The 24,536-nt window shown below is 33.3% G+C and overlaps 1 protein-coding gene and 1 long non-coding RNA gene across 8 annotated transcripts in view; one reads left to right on the top strand and one right to left on the bottom strand.

Annotated features, from left to right (window-relative positions):
- Positions 1-24,536, bottom strand: part of LOC105196855 (collagen alpha-2(IX) chain) — a 229,835-nt gene that overhangs the window by 151,615 nt on the left and 53,684 nt on the right. For all 6 annotated transcript variants that reach the window (XM_039450966.1, XM_026135007.2, XM_039450965.1 and 3 more), the window contains exons 3-4: positions 3,554-3,822; positions 2,103-2,378 (exon numbers count right to left, since the gene is read on the bottom strand). In XM_039450966.1, coding sequence (XP_039306900.1) covers positions 2,103-2,378; positions 3,554-3,822 — 545 coding nt within the window. The remainder of the gene's footprint in view (positions 1-2,102; positions 2,379-3,553; positions 3,823-24,536) is intronic.
- LOC113003830 overlaps positions 1-24,536 on the top strand; it is a 222,774-nt gene that overhangs the window by 154,013 nt on the left and 44,225 nt on the right. The window lies entirely within an intron of this gene.

Raw genomic sequence — 24,536 nt, 5'->3', positions numbered from 1 at the left:
AATTTAATAAGCAGCTCGTAAAGTTCGTAATGATCTCTTTGTATCCATCTACATATATACTATATCGAAGCTGTATTATTTAATACGCCCAGATTCTCATTTGATAATTTAATACTATCTAAAAGAAGAGAAACTCACATATTTGCACAATTTTATTTTATCAATATGACGCATAAATTAATTGTTATAGGAGAAATTGCCGTGGCAAGATAAAAGCGACGTTACATGACCAAGTCGAAATATCATAATATGTCCACCGATTGTCGAGGGTAACTATAATTAACGAAGGATCGAATAAATCAATGCGTTTCGTTCATCGATTTGCGCAACACGTGGTCCCTGTGTATCTGATCATATTGCGTCAGGATGAGAACTAATTATCCTCTCTCATATCAACGATATGTAATCACGCTGTCCTCGCTGTTAATACGATATCGGAGATACTAAAGGGCTGGGATGACACGTAAATACTATTCTCACGCTCAGACTGAGCGATATGAATTATTTGAAATGCAATACAATTCATCATGAGGTATTATCGATGCTTCGAAGAATATTTGATTGATGTACAGATACACGACATCATATGCTTGAACGCGCGACTCTGTTGGTGAAATTTATTTGAATCGATCTTGTTATTTCAGAAATTTTATTACATTTATTTATATCTTCACGATTAAAGTTTAAAGTAACCTAACATGTTTATATGTTTTATAAAGTCTTCTAGAATTGTACTTTTGCTGCAATAATGATAATAATGTGTATTGATTCATTGAATAATTTGGCGGTTTCTAAACCAGTTGCTTACCAAATGAAAGATCTAGATTGGATTTCCAATCTAGATTTATTTCGCTTGCAGTGGAAAAATATTGGATTTGTTTGTGATAAGTTTCCAAAATATACGTAGCCATGCGTAAATCATGAAGAAACATAGATATTTGATATTCGTAGAAATGCTAACGTATTGTGCGGCAGAAAAAAAAAACAAAAGTAATAGCCCGAAGTATGTTATTTTGATTTTTGTCATCCGATCACAAATCGCTGTTCTCAAACTCGATGTATGGCGAGTGGCGGAAATCTTTCAATTTTCATTGTGTGCAATGTCTCGCGAGCCACTTGAGTGTTCTTTGAGAAAGCAATAGTGGAAACTGAGACAACAGATCTGTAACGTCAATATATAGGATTTCGATGAGGTATTTCGTATCCATTCTACTACTTCTTCTAGAACCTGCCGCCTGTTATCCGATGGCACTTTCCACGTTCGTACCGTCCTCTCTTTTAGCTTATCCGCTTTTTTTAGCCATTCTATCTAGGATATCGGATACGGTATTAAATCCTTAAAGGATGGACCGGCACAGATTTACTCCTACGATTCGCTGCCCTTAATCTCATTAAGCTGTTTTATTTTAAAGTTTATGACTGACCCTCGTAATGCGACGAAACTCGTGAAACAATAATGCATTAAACAGTAATGTACTAAAAAAAAAAAAAAAATTCTATTCCTGAACGAATCATTCTCGTCTAAAAAAACAAAGTAAAATTTATGATCAATAACATCGAATAAAAACGTGAATTGTGTACTCGAATTGTATCCACTCGTGATATTTAAAATCCATCTTTAAATATAATCAGGATCGCCTGAATACGAAAAAAATTTGGTAAATTCGAGTATACTTTTAAATTCATTCGCGTTTGCATTTCGCGGACAAACGATATCAATTTACGGTGTATTCGAAACGAGACGAAAATGATATAGTTCAGAAAACGTACGTGGCTTCACGAAACAAAACTCCCTTACGCTATCGTTCGTACCACAGCACAGGCGTGTTTCGTGAATTCGCGTGAGCTGCCAGTTTCGTGTCAGCCGAGTCGCCGAAAAGGGACTGCATCACGATCCACGCGAGCCTGTTTATTCCCGCTACTTCGTTACGCGTACTCGGTTGCAGAGTGGAACCATGTCGATTTCCATGGAAAACATCCCCCGTGCACCAACAAACGCCACTCGTTTCGTTTCGTTGCGCCACGCACGAACGCTCGCGGCGTCCATTTTTTTTCTCAAAAAAAAAAAAATTTCGGACGAAAAGGGTGTGCACGGTACTCACGTCGTATCGTTCCTGGATGTGCGGTCCGGCTTGCGCGATGTACAGCGTACTGGCAGTATCGAATACTAATTCCTGGGGGATCCTGGTAACCCTCTGCCTAGCCATCTCGTGGCAATTGAGATAGAGGGTGACGTCGTTCGTCAAAACCTTAATGACGATCTTCGACCACTTCTTCGTAAGCTTTGGCACGGTGAATTTCGCCACCTCCTCCGAATGCGAATGCTCGTCCGAATTAGTGTAGACCAGTGAGACATTCTGGTTAGAGCCCGGCCCATCCTTCAAATGTGATCAAGAAAACATCACACTCATAAAGCTATTTTAACACTTTGCATCCAAACATAATTATTCAAATACAATGTTTTACATGAGTTTATAAAATTTATTATTGATGAAACTAGAGAAAGTTCATTACTGACTATACTTTATTTATGTTTCTTAAACAAAAACTAACAATAAAATTTCTAAAATGAAAATACAAATTAAAATATATCTTCTATCAGATGTAGCAGTTTTCTATAATAATCTTTTGTATTTTGCAACAAATAATATTTTTGTAACATAGCCAAACTTGAGCATCTGAGAAATTGATTCCCAAAACTGACGTAGTAGACAATAATGGCAAAAATCTGAAGAAATTCATAAAACATTTGTTAACGTTGTAATTGGAGTAATATTATTTGAAAATATTTTCTAGATATTTATCAAAGCTTTCTAAATATAATACGTTTAAAATATTTTGGGTTGTTTATTGTTTAAGATATATACGTAGTATATTACAAAAACATTTCAGAGGAAAAACTTTTAATATTGAACGTGAACGAGATATTGAAAAAATCGGAAAATAAAGAATAAAGTTTGTTAACAATATATTATTATTAAAAATTATAGCACATTTTCATATTTATTTCTTATTTTCATTCTTGGAATATTCTAAAGTATCTAAATTAATTACAGTTTTAATTATAATACAAAAGAAAAGTAAGAATAAAAGGAAAAATTATTACAGTAAAATGACGAATTTATATTTTCAATCACGCGCACGTGTATAAAATTATTTTTATTCCATTTAGATGATATTTATCTATTCATGAAACGTACAGTGTCATAAAATATCACATGGCTTTGATAAAGCGCGTTTAAAGAGCTAGTAATTACCCAACTGTTAAAGCGGATTCCTTCATGATTTAATGTGACGTTATATTTCACGCTCGTCTTCTCATTTCCGCAAGACATTTGCTTCTCAATCTTATCCGCTATTATTTCCTCTGGCATCATGCCTCGTTAGTTTAACAGGATTTGCATATAATCAATAAAATCACAAAACTTTCGATACAGATCTCGAATATTCACAAATAATTTGTCGTTGCGCTATTGCGCATCTGCCCCCAGTTGTAGACAAAAGTTGGTGGTTAAAAAAAAATTAAACTAAACAATTATTATCCACGACTTACCGAAATTCTAATGCCCAATTGGACAACGGTTTCGAAGGGATTAAGAACGGCGAAGAGGTAGCTCGTTCTAAAGGAGGTCGGCTTGAACGTGGCCACTAGGGTGAACTCGGCCGGCAATTTCTCCGGGAGGTACAGTCTGTAGGGTTGCTTCACTTCGGAGCCGGGTCGAAAGCCAAACGCCGGAAATCCGTCTACGCCGTCGTCCATGTAAAGGTTATTCTCGTCCATCATCGATGACACCGTTGCCACCATCAAATCGTACACCACTTCTGAAAACATAAATGTCAATAGTTTCTATTAAATTGCGTTTAATCGCGACGAAATTTGCGTGGCCGTTAAATGTTGACAGTTCGAGAACAACTAATTAACCTAACGATATTAAATTATCATAACGATATTAAATTGAATACTGCATAGATTGATAGGTAATCAAGGTTATTATTTGGTAGCAAATCCTCTCTCTCTCTCTTTCTCTGTGTGAATAAATTAATGCAAGCGTAAATTAATGTTAGAATTATTGGCGTCATTTGGTTCGTGAAATAATTATCGATATGTCCAAATGATGTAAACATTAAGGAAAAAAGATGTTTCTTAAGGATAGTGGACAATAACAGAATTTTAATAGAACATTTTGTAATATAGAAAAACTTTTGACGGAATAAATATTTCTGTATTATTTAAAGTAATTTTAATGAATATTATTTTAACTTGCACTTTGAATAAAGAAGATTATCTTGTGTATAACACGTTTTTAAACAGACACATTTAATACATCCTCAGATAGATTTTAGCGCGATTATTTAATAGGAATCCAATGAGAATGAGAGGTTAATTAAGAAAACTGTTGGAAACAGAACATTTTGCGAAAAAGGGACTTTTCGCGAGCATCCGAGAAAAGTACAGAGGCGTAGTTGGAGAGAATGTAGAAACTTTAATTAATTTTTCGCGCGCTCGTTTCCGAGAGATTTACGCGTGATATTCTGATAAGATTATTTCTCAGGTAGAGAAATTATCTAACGATTAATGCATCACTTGGTTCGCCGACTGTTCAAAATTGTGACGCATCGAGAAATTTTACTGTCGATCGCAAACACAAAAAAATAAAGTTTGGAGATAACAAATTACAAAAATTCTCGTTGCTGTTGAAAAATGTAAATAGAAACTGTCACATTTTTTTTTAAATGAAAATGTTAGGATATATGCTACACATTTACACAGAATGATAACTTCATATTTTGCGCTGGAAATTTTTTAAATATTGATAATCACCGAATAAAAAAGTTTAGCGGAGTTTCAACATTATGAATCGTGACATTGCATTCGTGTGTAACCGGACGTGATTAAGATCATAATTCTTTAATGTACGGCAACACCATTTTGCACGCCATACGTCATGCTCCAATCCTTGACACCCGATACACCGCGTGATATTCTGGCTGAAAGCTCGATAACCGATATTTATTGTCGGGGACATGAGTCGCCGCAGTAAATCGCATTAAAAATCCTTTCGGTCACCAGACGTCGACACGGTTGACTAGTCATTGGTAAAAGATGCTTCTTGCTGCACTCAATTAAAGCGGCTGCTAACAGCATTATAGACGATCATTTCACTGGTGAAAATTGAAATGATGTATATTTGCTGTTTCTAAGCGTAAAAATCCGCTCATAAAAATAATATATTGTTAATTACAGACAACCTTCCTTTATATTTTATATATTTATATTTATAAAAATAATCTTTTCTTTTCTTCATATAAGAGAATAAGATATCGAGACATCTGAACTGAGAACGTATATTTCAAAATAGTATTCCATTGGGATTAATGAAATATTTACGTGGCATTTCTCTTCATATTTTTGCTTATCATAAGCAGCTGTTTTAATAAATTTTAAAATGCTAGTAACAATTTTAAAATGTTCGATGAAAATGTAAGTAACAACATATCGGCAAACGGTAAGTTAAATTATCACCGTGCCCGAAGTAATTTCCAAATTGCATTTGTGACCGCACCGTATTTTCGCGTAACGCATTCTACCTCGAATATATTCTGCCACAAAAGCTTCGGTGAGTGCTCAACGAATGCTGGTTCTCGCATTCGGCTTGTTCTCTACGGGCTACATTTTTCGTGACCTGCAATGGAGTAGTTTTTCATGTGCAAAAGTAAATTAATTTGTTATTCAGCAAACACCAAATATATAATTAAACGAATGCATTCCCGACGTATACGCTCTGATTCGAGAATGTGAAAATTAATGTTGTAACATTCACCTGATTTTTCTGTTTAGAAGCACGCGCGACAGTACTTTTTTTTTAATTCATGTACAATCCGTTCCAACTTAAAAAAAAATCTATTAATGCTTATTAATGCTTATTAAATAAATTGTGTGTAAAATTTATATAATATTCCATCGCGCTCTTTTGATTATCTTTCGGCATTTTCTTGTTTTCTTATCTTTTTCGAGACAAAACTTAAAAGTCAATTTCGAGATAGCTTCAACCGTAGCTGTAGAAAAAGATGTTATTCCAACGCAACGAATTTTGTGTAATAGCAACGTGCGCGCGTAAAGTAGAGAAAGCTTCCATTTTTTTTTTTTTTTTTTTTATTTATTTCAAAGCAAACATTTCTGGAAACGCATATCCTACTACTTACCAATTTTCCAGATAGATTTTTGAATACTTATTTGAGACATTTGCAGTAATAGCAGGGAAGATTTCAATGCTTGATAGATTATACCGTGGAATTAAGATGCGTGGTGATTCGAATGCCGGCACAGGAATCGACCAGGCGGCACCTCCTACGCGAGTATACCCTCCTGACGCGGATCTCTATTTTGCGCCGAAATTGCGATAGGCCCGAATCATTTTAAAGTCCAAACTAGAAGCAGCATATGTGTTGTAAATTGAAAAGAAAAAAACGCGAGCAATAATTAAAGCGCAAGATTTAATGATCAAGTGCACTTTCTTCGTCAGTTAATCGTCAAGCGTGTATATTTTCATGGGAATTATAATGAGACAAAGGAATTTCATTTGTATTAAATTTGTATTGAATTTCTTTCAACATTAATTAATCATTTTCATAATTTTGGTGAAAAAATTAATCTGCACGCCCTATGTACGCGGTTCTCACGTGCATTTCTGTCAGATTCATTACATATAAGAGATTTATTATTATCGAGTAGCTTCGGCTATTGCCGCGTTTCAAAAATTATAGATGAGAGATCTTGCGGCAATATCTACGTTTTATAATAACCGTAAATTAATAGCAGCTATCATTTTTTTTCCCGTCGCGTGATAAATGTTCGACGTTTTCACGTAAAATAATAAATTATCGTTTTTGCAAACCATGAACAGTCATATCGGCGGTGCGGATCAAAATGAGCTTTATTGTTTATCGATTACATTCCACTTCAATAAATTAGAGCGTGCGTTATTTTGTCCCTGTGATGAGAGAGTGCTCTAAATACATTTCAGTGCGAAAGTAGTTTTAAATTTTCTAAAAGCTTGACAATATGTATGAAGCGGCACAGCACGAGGCTGCCATACTTTGTGCGACGGTAATTAGATAATAAACTCGACGTTGCGCGGTTATTAACGCTCGGAAAAAATTATAATGAATTATTGTAATAACGGTGTTCATAATGCACGATTTCATGCGAGCCCGTCTCGTTCGTAATCCCTCTCCCCGCTTTCTTCGTATTCCGCGCAAATCCATTTGCATAAATCCGTATGCCAATTCGCCCTGTCAGCTCGTTACAACTTTCCCGGTGGCGCATACAAGAATCCATGAATCACGCAAATCGAACAAACGCTGAACGTTTCAATGCGAGTCGGGATGCAAATCTCTTCTTTAAGCGATCGACGTGAGCGTGAAAACTGTTTTCTCGTTGCTTTCTTTACACGTTTCTACGCAGCGAGATATGCTTTACTTTTTGTTGCAATGTTTGTTACACAGATCATTATAGATTCTTTCGTTTCTCTCTTTAATTTTGTGTTAGTTTCCATACACGCTACATATTGTAAAAATAATATAAAATTGTTTGAGATATTATTCACGTAGTAATTGTGCGTTTCGCTAATGAAAAACATATTTAAAAGATGTTATTTAATCTTTTCGTTTTCACTATAGTTTTCACTATATCGCTATTAAGAATTGAAATGTGCAATAAAATATTCTATATTTTTATACATCTGATATATTAATTTTTTATATATAAATAAATCATATATAAATTGCTATAATGATTTTATGCTCGAATAAAAACTCGATATTATGTTTCATTTATTGCCTTTTTAAGATAACAATGTTATAAATATAATAAGAGCTTGCAGAGTTAACTCTTTCTTAAAATATTTTAGATTTAGAAAAAAATTTTTATTATAACTTTGCAGTGCAAATTGTTATACGTATTTGCAATAAAAAATATTATAAGAAAAATCTCTGGTATTTTCAAAATATTAAAATGTTTATATGAATTGCTTATTTGTCCTGTATTATAATATGCACAAAAATACAAACAAATATTTTTGTTGAAACAAAAGGATTAAAAATATGTACATTTTATTTATATTTTTAAAAGTCACATATAACAGGTAGTGATGAGAATAGCATTTATACAGTCATGTTACGTAGAAAATCGACATGTATGAGAAGGAACCATGTTTGTATAACAATTTCATTACCACGTAATTACATCTTCAAGTGGAATACACGTGCAAGCATCATTTTCTCTATTGAGTCAGGAAGTCCAATCATCTTCTCTATGAGAACGAGAGAACAGCGTTTCCCAAAAGACGTTGTTCTTGCGTTTCAACCAGTTTTCTGATCTTCCTCTAGAAACTACGTTTTTCTTCGATACTATTTTACGAACGGTTCATTGACGCATAAAATGGTCGTATTATTGCATCATGCATTTTAATTTACGCTAAATTCTGAATTGTTATTTCAATATAAAATAACATGCGATTAATCTGTGTCACATTTTTGAACATTCAAATTGACCAAAATGAGTTTACTGAACAATGTTTATGAAAAATGTGCGAGCTCCGTAAAGTGCATGCATACGTAAATCATTTTCGAAAAAGATATAATTTATTAATCTAATTAAACACCGAACAAATAAAACAGATTATATTATTAAATAAAACTTTGGCAGTTTTAAAATCAAAATATTTTTTTTTAAGTACGTTATGTGTTTGATATAATTGGTATAATATCCGTTCAATGATGTTTGTTATTGATGGTAACTATCAGTGATATTATTGGCATGTGGAAGCAATTAATACGTTGCAGTCACAACTTTTTATAAAAATTTTACATGTAACAAAATGTAATAAATCAGGGTAGTCTCTCATCAACTCTGTACTTTTTAATTGTGATACGAAAAGTCGTAACTAGCTACACGTATTGAAGTTAAAATTTTATATAATAACGAAAAAAATGTTGATTTAATAAATCATGTTAGCAAGTAAAAAATATAAAACGCGCTCGCACGTGTAACAAGCAAAATTGGTAAAACAATAAAGATAACAGTACAAAATTCGCAAAAATTTAACAATTTTTTTATTCGAATTTTTACATTTATTTTTCTATTTCAATTATATATCTGTACATCGCAATTCCCTAAGCAAATAATCGTGATTTTATTTAAAGGTTTAAATAAAAAAGCTTTCTGTCAGTACTTTTATACAATGGACCGGCATACATAGTATGGTAAGCCACAAAGTTAAAAGAGATCCGTGAGTTTCCTTTTTTATGTCTTTCATATTAAAATCTCTACAAGTTAAAATCCCTAGCATCAGAAAATTTCGTGAGAAACAATAGCGCGGAAAGACAAAAAGAAGTTCTCTTTCCATCAAAAGTTTGAGTAGCGTGCAAGAAAATGCGGCTTCGTTAAAAGCAGGAATGTACCGTCTTGCATTGTTTGTTGTTACATTGGGAACTACCGGCAACTACCGGTCGCTATGCGAGTGACATTGTATTTTTAAGTCTTATAAGCTTCTGTTTATTGTGCATGAAAAATATACGCCGAAATGATTGCGCCCAGGCTTCAATGTTTACTCTACGAAGAACGTGGAATAAAAACATTTCTCCGAGGCTAGTGTGTATGCGACATATTCACGAAATCGTACCACTGAAACGCGTTTGTTTTCGAACAATTATCACGACCACGCAGACAAAAATATTTTCTATTAAAGTACGCAAGAGAGCGAAACGGTATTTTTTTCTCGCAGCTTCCCAAGAACCCCGTGACGATCTCATTAAATTCTAATTGTAATATTTACAACTGTCGCTTCCTATTATTCTCGTAACTTTGTAAAATGCGCGAGTAATGCGGAATATATTTCTGAAATTGCCGACGTAAATGCGGTTGCCCAAATTAATTCGCTAAAATAAAATCAGAGACAATTATCGTGCACGTAAAATGCATACATAAAAATTCTTTTCGTCATAATCAATACACACAATCGGCTACTCTCGCAATATTAACTGTAAATTTTTAATAACATATTCTAGATATTAATTTTTTCGTCATTAACTCGTAATACTTTTTAAATAATTTCAATGTACGAAAATGCATTTTCCGTTCTTCGGGAATATTCCGTAATTACTTGAAAATCTCGACGTTTTATCTTAGCCCCGTGATATCAATTAATTAGTGGAGTATCATTAGCGATTATGATAAAATGCCGAGCACTCGGCAACTGTCCTTCGCGCGGGTAATCCCCTGGAAATCGGTCGCGTCGTGATGCAAACTCGTTTCCGGCGCATTATTTCCCACGTAAATTCTACGTCGGCGGTAGGAAGAAGTTAAACGACGAAACAAACAGCGCCGCTTAGAAGTTGGTAACCCGACGGTTGGGGAGGGGGTGGGGAAGAAGTTGCGGGAGGGTGCGGGAAAGCGAAATCAGATTACAAAAGATTGCGGCGAAGAGTGCCCTTTCCTCCCCTCGAGCCTCCGCCCGCATCGTCCGCCGGTGAAACAAACCTCGGGCGATGGCAAAGAGCTGAAAGCTAAGAGAAGGATCGAGAGGAAAAACAGGTGCAACTGCTGCTCGCGGGTAAATCGAGTTTCGAGCGAATTTTCCTCGGGGTTTGCTCCGCGAATTTTAGCGGTCGCGCCTCGACGTACAACGTTCGACCGCTCGAAGTAGTAATCGAACGTTTTTGTCAGACGCGCCGGTTCAAGTGCCGACCGGCAGATGGCGCCAGAGAGGCCGTCGACCACTTTGGCTCGTTACGGTCGCTATCTACTTTATTGCTCAGCTCGATACGCATTTTTTATTGATTCTTTGAAACTTTTTGTCCGGCACGCGAGCTCGCTTCTTTACTTCCCGAACTAAGCATCCGCTGCTGTTTCGGATCGTTAACTATTGCAACGGGATCCTCACATCGATCTGTATTTTTTCAAAATGTCTGTAATTTGTTCTTACAATCTTTTATGGAAATTATTCAGTTACCAAATCGTAATACTCCCTAATGCAACAAAGAAGGAGAATTGTAAATTTGCAACGTGGTCGCTGGTTCTAGAAGACACAAAATTCAATTGTGTATTTCTACAAAGGAGCACTTTTCCCGATTATTCAATGATTCTAAGAATCTTGTATAAGAACGGAAATTTAATGTCTTTTCGAGATAGAGAGAGAGAGAGAGAGAGAAATATTCCTAGAACACAAACGGTACTCCTCGTCTTACCCTATTTATAAACGGCGACCGACGACGTAACCATGACGCAATCGAACGAGTTGTAAATTTAAATCGACAGGAACTTTCCGTCGGAAATATATATCAAGTACATTGAATCGAAAATATTGGAATACCACTCGTAACGAAGTATACCAGACCCCGTCTGACTTGTTACGCCCTCCATCTACTTCGTCCTCCGTTGTGGCTTACGCGAGCGAACGCGGTCGTCGATCGTTCCACTTTTTTTCCCTCCATCCGATTTCCGGGCTTCACGCGCGGTTAGTTCTCTTTTCAGTTCTTCGCCCACTCGCTGCAAACAGTACGATTTCCGCAGATAGCGCGCGAGAAATTATCTCAAAGAGGCCAGAAGCGAAATATTGCGGTGAAATGTATTGAATGTAGCGAAAGGGCGTATTTGTGTTTTACTTTGCCATATGCTTGACAGATTTTATTTATTTCTATACATTGCATACAGATGATAAATTAGTGTTAAATTTAACATTCCCCGCATGTTCTAAACGTTCAAATTTTGTGTTTAGTTTATTATAACATGAATACCATATGTTAGAAAGTAATACAAAAAGTGTAACACTTTGACACAATTTGGAATCCTTACTTACGTGGTAAACGTATCAATTTCAGTATCGACAATACTGAAATTGTTTCATGCAATATTAAACCTTTATCTAAAACACGCTTATCTATTTATGCCCGAAAACCTTCTATTCTATTTTCTCGCTTGTTGCTATTACAAGCGTTAAATCGTTGACGTCGGAGGATCTTATTCGACTGAAGTAGTTTTATTTACTGTAAAAGTTAGATTAATTGTGCCTAGAGGAAAGTCGACGGAAATGAGCATCTATGCCGTCACCGAGACGGTTAATTGCAGAACGCGTCGATTAAACGCATCTCAGAATCAAAGCTCATGCGGGCTCCGTGTTCTCGACGACAGTCGAAAGCTCGCGTATAACTTGGCGAGAGTAAAGTGACACGCCCGAACTCCTGCAACTGAACGGGCGAGTAATAGTTGGGATAGTTACAATGATATACAGACAGTCGGAGGAGCGTTGTGGATTTTCATCAGTATTCATAATCTTTACGTCTATAGTTGATAATTTTCAAGACAATTCCGAAAATCAGTAATTAAAATAACGCTCATTCATGCAGTCTTTGTCGTTGCGTCTATGAGATGAAACCAAATAATGTTAAAAATACTTTAATAAGATAAATTGAGAGAGACAAAATTTAAATATCGGTTGGTTTTAAATCTTTATTGGAGAACCTATTAAAGATTCTCTATTTAAAAATCACGATTACTTTGAAAATAATATAAAAAGTAAGAAGGATAAGAGATGAAAAAGAGATTTAAAATAGACAGTTTAAAGTATGTAAGTTATCTATTATTAAAAGGATCGAGAATTACGTTATGACAATTTTTAAAATACGGAAAAGTACGGAATAACATTTCGGACTTTATCCCCGTTACTTTTTGTTTTTAAGTATGTGGATAAAAGTGAAGCTTACCGAAGTCCTCGAAGGGCATGAGAACCATTGTGTAATTTTCATCAAAGTACCGGATAAAATCCAACTTTCAAGCCGACTTTTGTCATTCTCATTTACCGTAATGAACAAAGACTGGTGAAAACAGAGATGTAAAATCGTGAATTTCATACTCTATCATCTTTTATCTGAACTCTGTAAAATTTCTCGGATGGCGTGCACCAGATATTAATTGAAAACTTTATAATTGGAGGACCTCTCCTTAATGATCGAAGTCATACGAAGCACGCTCGAGTAACACTTCGCCTTTTCGTCCTCCTGTTGCTACGGTGATAAAATTGGAAGAACACTCGTTTGATGAAAAAAATTATATATTAATCATTTATTGTCTTTAAACGTTTTACAACATCGATAAATATCATAAATCGATTGGAAACATTTGAGATTAGTTATTAGATATAAGTATCAAAAGTATTGCATCGACATCTACAATAATTATAAGCATGCAATCGTGTTTACGATATATACTTTGGAAATATTTTATTTTTCATATCAATCTCTTATATATTTACAATATCATACATATTTTTTGTAATATAAGATATGAGAAGCATATTTTCTATTAACAAATGTAAAAAGTAAATTTTTTATCACGTGTTTTATAATAGCAATTCTAGTTTTCATATTTTTTTTTTACCTAAATATTACATTCGTTGCTATACATTTTTATGTATGTATATCTTGTAATATGCATATTGAGTCGTTGTATTGTATTGTTTTGGAAAAACGAAATAAAAAAAGTAAAAAGTTGAAGAACCAATATTTGCAGCACCACCATTCGTGGCGAGGAATTCTATTTTTTAGATTCTAAAAAGATCTTTGAGATCGGAAGAAAATATCCAAGAACAAAGTATCATGCGATCAATGTTGTACTTAAATAATGACCTTATTTCTCTTTATTTCGCTTTCATCTCATCTTTCCTATTATCCTCAATGGTTACGAAACGAAGATAAAAGCAGAAATTATTTCTTTTCTCTTTATGGTACATTTATTCTTATGAATAAACACTCAGTCTTATGAATATAACTGATACGATAAGATTGAATGCTATTTACTTACTCGATAGTTTCATCATAGTTTCTTTTGTATACAAAATAATAATAAATGCAACAGATTTCTTTGCAAAGTTAGCATAACATTGCTGTAAATAAAATGAAAGTTTTAAAATGGATAAGATCTTTGGGATATTGAGCAATATCCGAGGATACGAATATCCGTATATGAGAGAATTCAAGAAGGGAAAAGCTACTGTTTCCTTTCCTTTCCGCGTACGTTTTCTATTCTGAAATTTCTTTTGATGTCACTTCATAAGGTGGCTTGGAAAAATTGACTTAGGCTTTCCTCTCATGCTGAAGCTCTTAGATGAGATTTAATCAGAAAACTTTGGATGATAGGACACTTTTCTTTTTCTTGTCTGTTGTTCGACTTTTGTCAAAATGCTTCTTCGTATTTTATAGTGTCCGCGTAGTTCAGCTAGGAATTTGTGCCCAGAAAGAATTTTCGCTACGAAATTACATGTCCTTTTGTTAGATTTATCTCGTTTTAAAATTAATCTCTTTCTTTTTCTTTAGATATATTGTACTAAAACTATAATTATCATTTTATATAAAGATATCTATAACAGTTCTTATATTCGGCATTTTTTAGCAATATTTTTTACGCATTATTATGCATTAAAAATACACATTTATATATATTACTATTACAACTTCATATTACACTTTAAAACATTTATTTTACGACAAAACAAATCTTTCTTACATCGTTCTCATTTTTTAATGTTTTCTTGTATAGAATATTGCAATGTATTTCAAAAACTTTTTATATTTATGCGTTAAATTGCTGTCTTTTTATTGAAATTTTTATATTATCGATTAATCTGTTGCATTTAGGAGAAATGGAACAACTTTCTGCTTAAAATTTATGCAGGTTCTCTACAGGTAAATATAACAGTCGTGCTTACCTCCTTTAGCACTATCGTAATTCAGGTGATCTCGAATAGCGAAGTACGTAAATTACTAAAGAAGGAATGAGAGAACCCTCATACATTTCCGTTTTACAAGATAGCTTTTTTTACGTGCCACTCAGGAAACTCGTGACACGCGATGAAAACGGAGACAATAGTTTTCCACGGAATCTTTGTTGTATAAAAGACTGAGTATAAAATAATAGAAATACCAGAATTAATTGCAAATATAGTCATTAGTATTTAAACATTGCGATATTTATGTGAACTTGAGAAAATTTAACAGAATTTTGTATAAAACATATTTCTATAACAATGCGCAGACGTTATGTAATCAAAATGTACAAACGAATGTAGTAGAAATGTTTTACGAATTACGTTAATTTATTCATGGAAGAGAAAGATATGCGTGCAATCTTCCGAATCATTTATTTTTATTAAAAATTTTGTTTACTAAAAAATAAAAACAGTATAGAAGTTTTCTCAAAATAGATTACATTACGACGGACTCTTATTTTACAATGTCAAGACAAAAATTGCAATTATATCAATTGCGTAATTAATTGCTTATAATTAATTAATTTTAAAGAATTACGCAGGAAAAAGACTATTTTTCCGCTTTCTAAAGCAAGTAACGGTTCATTCAACGAGAATCGCCCGATGACGATCGTCGAATCGAGTGCGTCGCTGTGCGGGCTTTTGAACGCAAGAGTGCTTCTTTCAGGGGGGAAACGAAAAAGAGAGTGAAACAGGTGCGGCACTTGAATGAAAGGCGTTAATTGGCGAAGGAGGTTCGTTTTCTCTCTCACATCTTCTGCTAAGACGAAACCAGCCACCACTTAATTGGCTTGCTCTTAAGCTGTTTTCTGGATCCCGTTTGCATGAGCAAAGATGGACAAAGTGTGATGTTCAGTTTCTCTCAGTTCAATGACAGATAATAAACAAGCTGGCAGTCAAATCGGGCACAAAGACTTAATTGTGTCGTGAGAATAAAACGGTTCTCTTCTTTGCTGAAATTCATTTTTTCGTGTACGCCATATTTTTCTTATGCACACGTGTTTCTCAACGAAAATATAACGAAACGATTGTTCATAAAAATAGTCATAGGAATTTAACGAGCATCTCTTTCCCTCAATTAACGAAAATATATTTCGTGTGAAGTACAGATGTGATTAACATAAAACAATATACGTGATAAATTAGAAAGAATATTTACAGTTGTCAGTTAGCGAAGAAAATAATTTATCTTATTTAATATAAAAGAAAGTGCGATAGTTGTACTTTGTCGCTTTATATCTTCACTTGCTCTCAAAAGCCTATTTAACAAATTAAAACGTATTCAGAGTTTCAAAGTGATCATTAAAATTCCCTCGATGCTTGACGATATCTCAGCGGCGTTGGTAGCGTATGAAAGTTGAAGATAAGACTTGTTTACTACAAGTAGCTTAAAGGCAAGTCTGAGTGCTAGTCTCAACACGCACTTCGTGTATTGTTTTCTGGGACCAACGTCGAGATATCATGAAGCACTATTTTCTTCTGAAAATTCCGTACCAGTGGAGTTCTTTGTAAAAAATTTGTAATTCGTAAATACATAATCAAACTTAGCAATCTAATTGCATATTCAACTGAATATCCAAAAATTATCTATTTGGAGATTTTTAATATATGCATTTTATAAGTATGTATACATTATAAATGATGAACAGGAAATACAATAATACATCCAATCGTACATAGTGCGTAAATTAAATAATTCGAATGAAGAGATCAATATTTTCAATAAATTTATTTTGTGAAACGAATAAAAATTAAATATTAACATATAGGCAACACATCGGCACGTAGTTTTGGTGTTTGATATTGAGGTGTAAGGAAATACTGTTATTTACGCAAAATCACTACCGTTCATATGTTGGCAGTCGAGTAAGTAATGTGAATCACTCCGCATTATCGTCGCATTACTACTTGAGACGCGATCGCGATAAGGAAACCTTAAACGCAATTATTCCGTACAATTTCAGCGATTATCAATCTTTGATTTATTAACTACGATTTAATGCAAATGGTCGAAGCAACAGGTATTTATCAAAGCAATCTTTCGCGCGATTTACCGATATGAAGTAGAAATCGAAGCGGTGACGGACGTAATCACGAATTATTGTTTCATTTTGCGATATTTACGGGCGACGTTTATTTCTGTAACAATACTTGCATTCAGATCGTACTTTTCGTTGTACTTGGCGCTTTTCGATTTAAGTGCACTTGGTTCACTAATATCAAATTAAGAACACCGCGGAACAGTATAGGAAACATTAACACAAGTTTACAAAACGAAAAGCAAAATATTTAATAATAGCTGATTATCAAAATTACTTTGAAAAATGAGGAAAAAATGTTCGGTGTTTTTGAAAAAATCTATTCAGATATAAAAGTATAAAGATCGTAGCATACGATAATTACTTTTTGAAATATTGACATTTTTTAGCGTTGATTTAATTTGGATTTCATATGTGCGTGTTGCAGAATCAATGCAATCGACGTAGCCGATAACTCCTCTGTTACACATCGATCGATGAGTGACAAAGTAACATTTATTTTATACTAAAATAATGGATCTATGAAAAAAATGTCATATATCCAATATATGTATATATGTGTATCTGTATGTACATGAATTCTTGATGAATGACAGCTTAGAAATGTATCAATATATCATAGCATAAATACGTATCGACATATCATAGATTCATTGCTTTAAAATGGATAGACTAATAAAGAGATTGGAAAGAACATATAATTCTAGAGCTATCGATTTGTCACACACGTGAGAACGGGCATTAAAAACAATGAAGTCGTATTTGATGAACATGTTTAACATTTTTCATATTTATTGGAAATATCATCGAGAATTATTAATATATTTATCAATTTGAGCAACTAAGTTAAAAATTGCAGCATTGCAAAATTGCGAAGAAAATAAAGCCATAACAAAAAAAATAAATTTTTTTTTAATGTAAAATTTTTGAATGTTTTCTCATAATGTGTATACATTTTTGTATACATTTATGTGAAATTAAAATAAATAAAAATATATATGATATAATATACGGAATGTTAAATAATGTAGAATGCAATATAAGAGAATTTATAATATTTATAATTGTTATTTTGTAACAAATACTGTGTTTATTTTCGTTTTTATTTTTTCCAAATCCCCATAATAAAAATTGCATTTTTATATCTTGTTATGATTAAATATTTTTTAAATGCGATGCGATAAAAAAATACTTATTCTTTCATTACTTACACTATAAACACATAAAAGCTTCTAATAAGAGAAATATTTCTGTCATGTACAACATTTGTCTTATTTTATTTAAGAATGCATTGATTATTGCTTATATATTTTTTAATTAATTTTTTAAAATAAATTCATTAAATTGGTATTTTAACAAACGCTATCGTTTGTTCACGATGGGATCGAAACTCAAAACATGCACCATAAAAATGTGCTCATTTTACTCTAACTTTTTAATAGTCTATTCATATATGTGTTAATATACTGAATTTAATCTAATCACAAAATGCAAGCTACAAGAGATAGATCTGTAATGATTAAATTGAAAAAAGCTATAATAAAATAGTTTACAACGTTTTTTCGCATATCAGTGAGATTGCACGAGGTATGAAATCGCGATTTCCCCTATTTCTCTAATAAGGTCTCACATTTGTCTCGGATGATTGCGGATAGGTAGGAAGATGATCTTGCTGGATTAGCCAGCACTTAGGATTTGTCATGGATCAGCCGTATTCGCGGTTGCAATTAGTCGATGCGGTACGCCAGGGATACTCATAGTTGTAATTAGTCGAAGTGCTTTGTAAGTGGGAATAAGTAGGAATATTATTTTCTCACCTACGATATTTCAAGTCCACGTTTTTAATATAAATGTGGAATTCAATATTTAGATTTATCACTGATTTCTACTAATTAGTATTTATAAAACGGAAACTTTCATTTTATGTTTGTTAAAACGTTTTTGCATATTTCGTGCCGCGTTACATATTCATGAAATGCATTTCTTATATTTGGCGATAAATATTCGAGGCCGCGTTCTTTTTACATTCTTAAGTATAATTGTTGCTTCGACGAAGAGACTTTATCACTATTTTTTACGTTAGGTGAAACGTGTTAGCGTTTTTACCGATGAAAAGTCAATTTTTATCATGGAGGAGGATTTTTTCTCGTCAATTCTCATGGGATCCATCCACGGCACTTAAGCTCGGTACCTTGTTGAAAGCTAGTCTCCACAGCAGGGCTGAAATTAAACCCTAAAGACTTTCTCAGAGATTCCCAGAAGCAGTGGTTTCGCTAATGAGTCGACTATCGCACATATTTAAAAATTGCATCGCAAAGATAATTAAATAATGTATTCTGAAAGAGAAGAATTTTTTCTTTCTTTTGTTAGTGTTCTTCTGTTATATTAATTAATACTGGCATTAATGTTTTAATGATAACAAGGTTTAGTAATAGATTAAATATAAAGAGAATAATTAATAAGAATTAGTCTTTAAGGTTGTATTATTCTTTATTGAAATAAATACACATACACTTGCTTACATTATGTTATTTGGCCAATTTAATATATTTAAAATATACATCTAAAATATAGTCACATTTGTAATCTCATTTTTCTATGTAATTCATTTCATCCATATATTTTTAAATAAAATGAAAAGTTTTTTCAATAATGGTAAAATGTATTTTTCTCGTGTGAATTTTACTATCACAAATTAAAACGCGATAATAAATATCGATTAAATTATTGCAAAAATATTCAGAATTGTATAAAATTTTCTCAAAGATTTTAAAAACGGTGATTACCGTTGACTCGCTGCTTGAAATAACTGTTATCAGGAACAGTCTGAAAGCTCTGAAATTCATTCTCTTCTACAACAGTGCCCTTAGTATTCGACGAGTCGTTTAACTTTTCGTTACGGATTGATCCCATGAGACTTGACATAAGCAGAGCACGTTAAGTTTGCTCGCTACCTTGAGGCTCGTTCTTTTCTATGTCGATTATTAACCTGCATACTATCTGGGAAAAAAATTCTAGATCTGGTTAAATCGGAGAACAAATTATCCTCCACTAAAGGTAGCAAATTCTTCTCGATCAATTCTTTTAACAGTCACTTCTCATAGATTAAAAAAATTTTTTATTACACACACACAGATATTTATTACAAATAAAATAGATATTTGTTCAAATCATGAATTATTTCATTCCAGACAAAACAAATTAAGCCTAAAATTATCTTTTTGGCCCAAGAAAAATGTTTATAACTTTTCTCTAATAATCTTCAAATACATTAAGCTTTTTAATACATTGAAATCTTTTGTTAAAGGTTTAATGTTAAAATAAAACGTTAATATTTTATCTATTTCATTCTTTTTTCCTCTATTTATATAAATTAACAAATAAAATATATGAAAGATGAGAGGATAAATGGAAAACTCACAACCATGCTGATAATCACCATTTATTCTAGATAACTAATTCGAATATGTAGAATTCCACATATCTCTACGGCATGCCCATAGTATTCGCCGTTTAAATCGTGGAATCTTCTTTTATCGTACGCAGCGTCGTCAAACTCGAACGCACTTAAATCCGATATCGGAATAGCGACCGGTGATCTGACGGTGGTCTGTAAATTATGTGAAACTCGCGCAGAAAGTCCAGTCTAACACCATGAGACGACTCCAACGTTCCGTTATGTACGATAAAACTATTTTAATTTCGGTAACTTTCGGACACGCCAGAAATTAGTTGAAGAAGCAAATAAAATTATTGTTATATTGTCGTCAGTTCCTCTCCTTTCTGATTCGGTTAATTGAATATCAACCATTTAACTCACGATTATAAAATTTAACATTGTATTTTGAAATTTACAAAAATCTATACGAAATCTAAAGATATACAACGATTATTTTATATTTAGTAATGCTGGAAGTTTATTATACTATCAAAATTTATTATCGCTGTTTATTAAGATCTTATACGTTACCTGAAACATGACATTCTTCTTAGTAGGGGGGAGGGGGTTTATTTGTTGCGACAAATATTATTATTGGAATTATAATTACATTTACATTGTTGTAATTACATAATTAATTGTAATTATTTAATTACAACTATATGACCATGTTTATTTATTTTGTGCTATATAAATGTTATCGATCGTCATTTGTTTATTAAAATACATTTATTAAAGTTATCAAAACTTGTCAGGATTAAAAAATGACAGGCTTGTGTAACGGATGATTTTTACGCGGAAAAAATATATTTGAACTAAGAACAAGTAAGATTTCTTGATTTATCATAAAATTGCGTTTGAATTTTTTTTATATGCGACACTTTATCGGAGACCAATTTACTTTATGATGAAAGAACCGTCGTTGAATGTGAAACGCCATGATATGAAGAAGGGGAAAACGAGCACATCATTTTCACGGATCCATGAATCTTTAAAGAGTACCCTCCGTTTAATATTTGGTACGCAGCCGTGAAGACTATTGTTGCGACCCCTCGCGAAATCGTGTACACTCTTACTTACTGCCGCCAAATAAAGCTAGCTCTCGTCGTATTGACTTCCTTCCCTTTTTTGAGTTTTCATATGTACCCGCGGGATCGTCGTGACGGTTAAAATTAAATCCCTCGTGGGATCTCCTGAAATTCTTTTCCCCACGTGCATTCTTGCCGTCAGTCTGCTTTGTGCAACATCCACCCGAGGTGCCATCAATATTCTTACACTGATGCAGCGAATGCGCCCCGAATAAATCCGAATTCGAATAAATTATTCACTCGAAAAATCTCATATTGCACATGTGTATATTACTCTTATTTATAATTTACGTTTCACTTAAAATAGCACAGATGAAAGAAGAGATTCCGAACGGAAATCACAGAAATATATTCAAAATGTCAAATGAATCGGTCATTCAAGAAACCCGATAAATCAATTTTGTTTAAATTGAAATATTAAAGGATTCAGGAAATATTAAAGGATCAAGAAAGATAAATGCACAATTTCCTTTAGAAATCTATTATAATCATACTGCAGAAACTTATTATATTCATTATTCAAGCATTCTTTTCCTAGATACCAGGTTTACAAAACTGTTACTCATTATTAGCATTTTAATCAGCATTTTTATAATTAGCTTTCTTTTTAGTAATAAGTTTTAAAAGTGATACGTTTCACTCACAATGTATGAGATAAAGAAACGATTTTCAAAAAGGATTTTTAATACTAACGGTTGCAAAAACTAGAAAGTTTTTTCAATTCTCTAAAAATAAGATTTTTCGACTTGAGGTTTTTCAATTGACTGGTTTCTTAAATATAAGCTCGAAAATTCAAACTTTATAGTACTTCCTGTTGGCACGATATTCTGTTAATATGAAGAAAGTCGGGTTTCAGTGACACTTTTCATAATTTCAAAGTTCCTTATAAAAATAATGAAGATTGCAAAATAATGTTTGCATTTTTTTATCCCCCCCCTCAAAAAAAAAAAAAAAAAATGAAAAAATGTGCTAATTTCACAAATCTAGTACGACACCTCCTCCTCTAAAGTAAAGAGGAAACAATAAATATTAGTACACTTGACAAGACCTCCAGTACTACTATCAGAGTTCTACTAATAAATGCAGTTTCAAAAAAATTCACACAATTAACATTTTTTTCACACTAAAATATTAAACATACCACAAATAGAAACCCGAGATATGTAGAGTCTCAACTTAAAGGGGATGGAATATATTCGCGATACCGCTGCCGTATCATGCGGAGATTACGTTTATTACGTTGTAATCGCATCGGAAATCTTCTTAAACGGGACATAACACTTCCACGTGTTGAATTTAATAAAAAGATGTTTTAAACATAAAAATTTCATTTGTACAAAGAATAGTCAAAGGACTTTTTTCTTGAAGCAGAATCGAATTATTCGAAGAAGAGTTCGCTATCTGTTAATTTCGTGAAAATAATGTCGCCTAAGCTGCGCGAAAGAACGAGCACGAGGTAAATAGCGAACGTACTCGTAAATCCAGTTGTTACTGCTCTCTCTGCCCTTATCTAAAATTAGATCCTCCACACAACGCGGATGATTCCCTCTCCTTTGTATCACCAGGAATAGGAATTCTATCATGCCGACAGATCACGCACACACATCGCGTGTTAAAAATTTCTTAGAAAATCTAAGAAAAGAGGTATTCCAACAGCGCGCGTTAACCTTTTCCTCTCGTGGATTATTCAATTAAATTAGATTGTGTTTTAAACATCTGTGTTTTACTGCAACGTTATCTTTGATGTTTCCATCGTACGTCTAATATAAAAAAAATTTTGAATAAATAATGCATAAAAAATAATTTAAAGCAGCGATGCGCAATTTTTTATGACAGATAAAAAAATTATCCTAATACCAATACGGGAATAAAAATGTTAAGATAATTTATAAAAAATAAATATTTTTATAACTTATTTATTTATAAGACTAATAATAAACTACACTTTTAAGCAAAAAATTAATTTATTTTCAAAATGACCAAGACTTGTAAATCGCAATGAGGTTACTCTTTTTTCATAGTTTGCACAAAATAGAATTGCAGAAAATATCTGATTTCATATTTTGTATTATGAATCGGCTGGTCGCGAAAAATTTATAGGTGGACCGCGAACTACACATCATTTAAAAAATAATTGAAAATACTTTTGTTTTAAATATATAAACATGTAACGCCATATTTGTTTTAAATTTATAATAAATTCGTTGCAAAATAAAAATTTTATTTGTAATTATATATATATGTGTATGTATATATATATATATATATATATATATATATATACACAATATAATTTTATATGTAATAAATCATTCATATTTTAAATCATTTTTTTTCGTCAAAATATTTTCTCTCTCTCTCTCTCTCTCTCTCTTTGCTATCCAATCATAGACTTTTCGTTAAATATTCATAAATGTTTTATGCAATTGTGAATATAATTCGTTACCAACGACTTTCTCTATTTTCCGTTTGTTATTGGAAATATTGTCTCTGTCACCTCGACCTTAAAATCTCGCCCAACCTTACAGCCTTCAATTATCGGATTATCGACCGATTCGAGATATCCGCTAAAATATCGTAGTTGCACGTAGCGTTTATTAAACTCGCTGTGTAGTCGTCGTGAGAATCACGGGGCAGGGAGGGTGGGATGCAGGTTATGCGCGGAAGGGTTTGAGCTCGCAATCACGTCGGCGTTACGCGTGCGTTTTCCGTCGCGTCGCGTAAAGGGTTGTTACGTAGCGGCGAATTATAAAAAGGGTGTCCTTTTGTACAGCTCCGTTCTCTCGCGCTTTGGTACCTGCCACCACTCCATTCCCATCCCTCTGCCCCTGCATCGCTTCGGCTTTCTCTGCTCCCGGCCCGGATGAAATATTTAATAAACTCGTTACGTGGGCACCCCGCTCCGAGTTGGCAGCCGACGTAATAAATCGTCAACGAAGTTTTACCCTCTGCCCTCTCTTCGCGCCCCAGCCCTCTGCTCTTCGCACTCCTTTCTCTTTCTCTTTCTTTCGCTCCTTCTCTCTTCTCGACCATCTTTCTCACGCACATACTTTCAGCGTGTTCTACAATTATTCTGCGCTGTTTCGAGAAACCGTAAAAGTTTGTCGACAAAGTCCGGAGGTTTTACCAGTTCTCCTATTTCACGAAA

This window comes from Solenopsis invicta, chromosome 6 (assembly GCF_016802725.1).
Source record: "Solenopsis invicta isolate M01_SB chromosome 6, UNIL_Sinv_3.0, whole genome shotgun sequence".
NCBI lineage: Eukaryota > Metazoa > Arthropoda > Insecta > Hymenoptera > Formicidae > Solenopsis > Solenopsis invicta.
The sequence above is the reverse complement of the archived record's forward strand: the minus strand, read 5'-3'. Positions and strand labels throughout refer to the sequence as shown.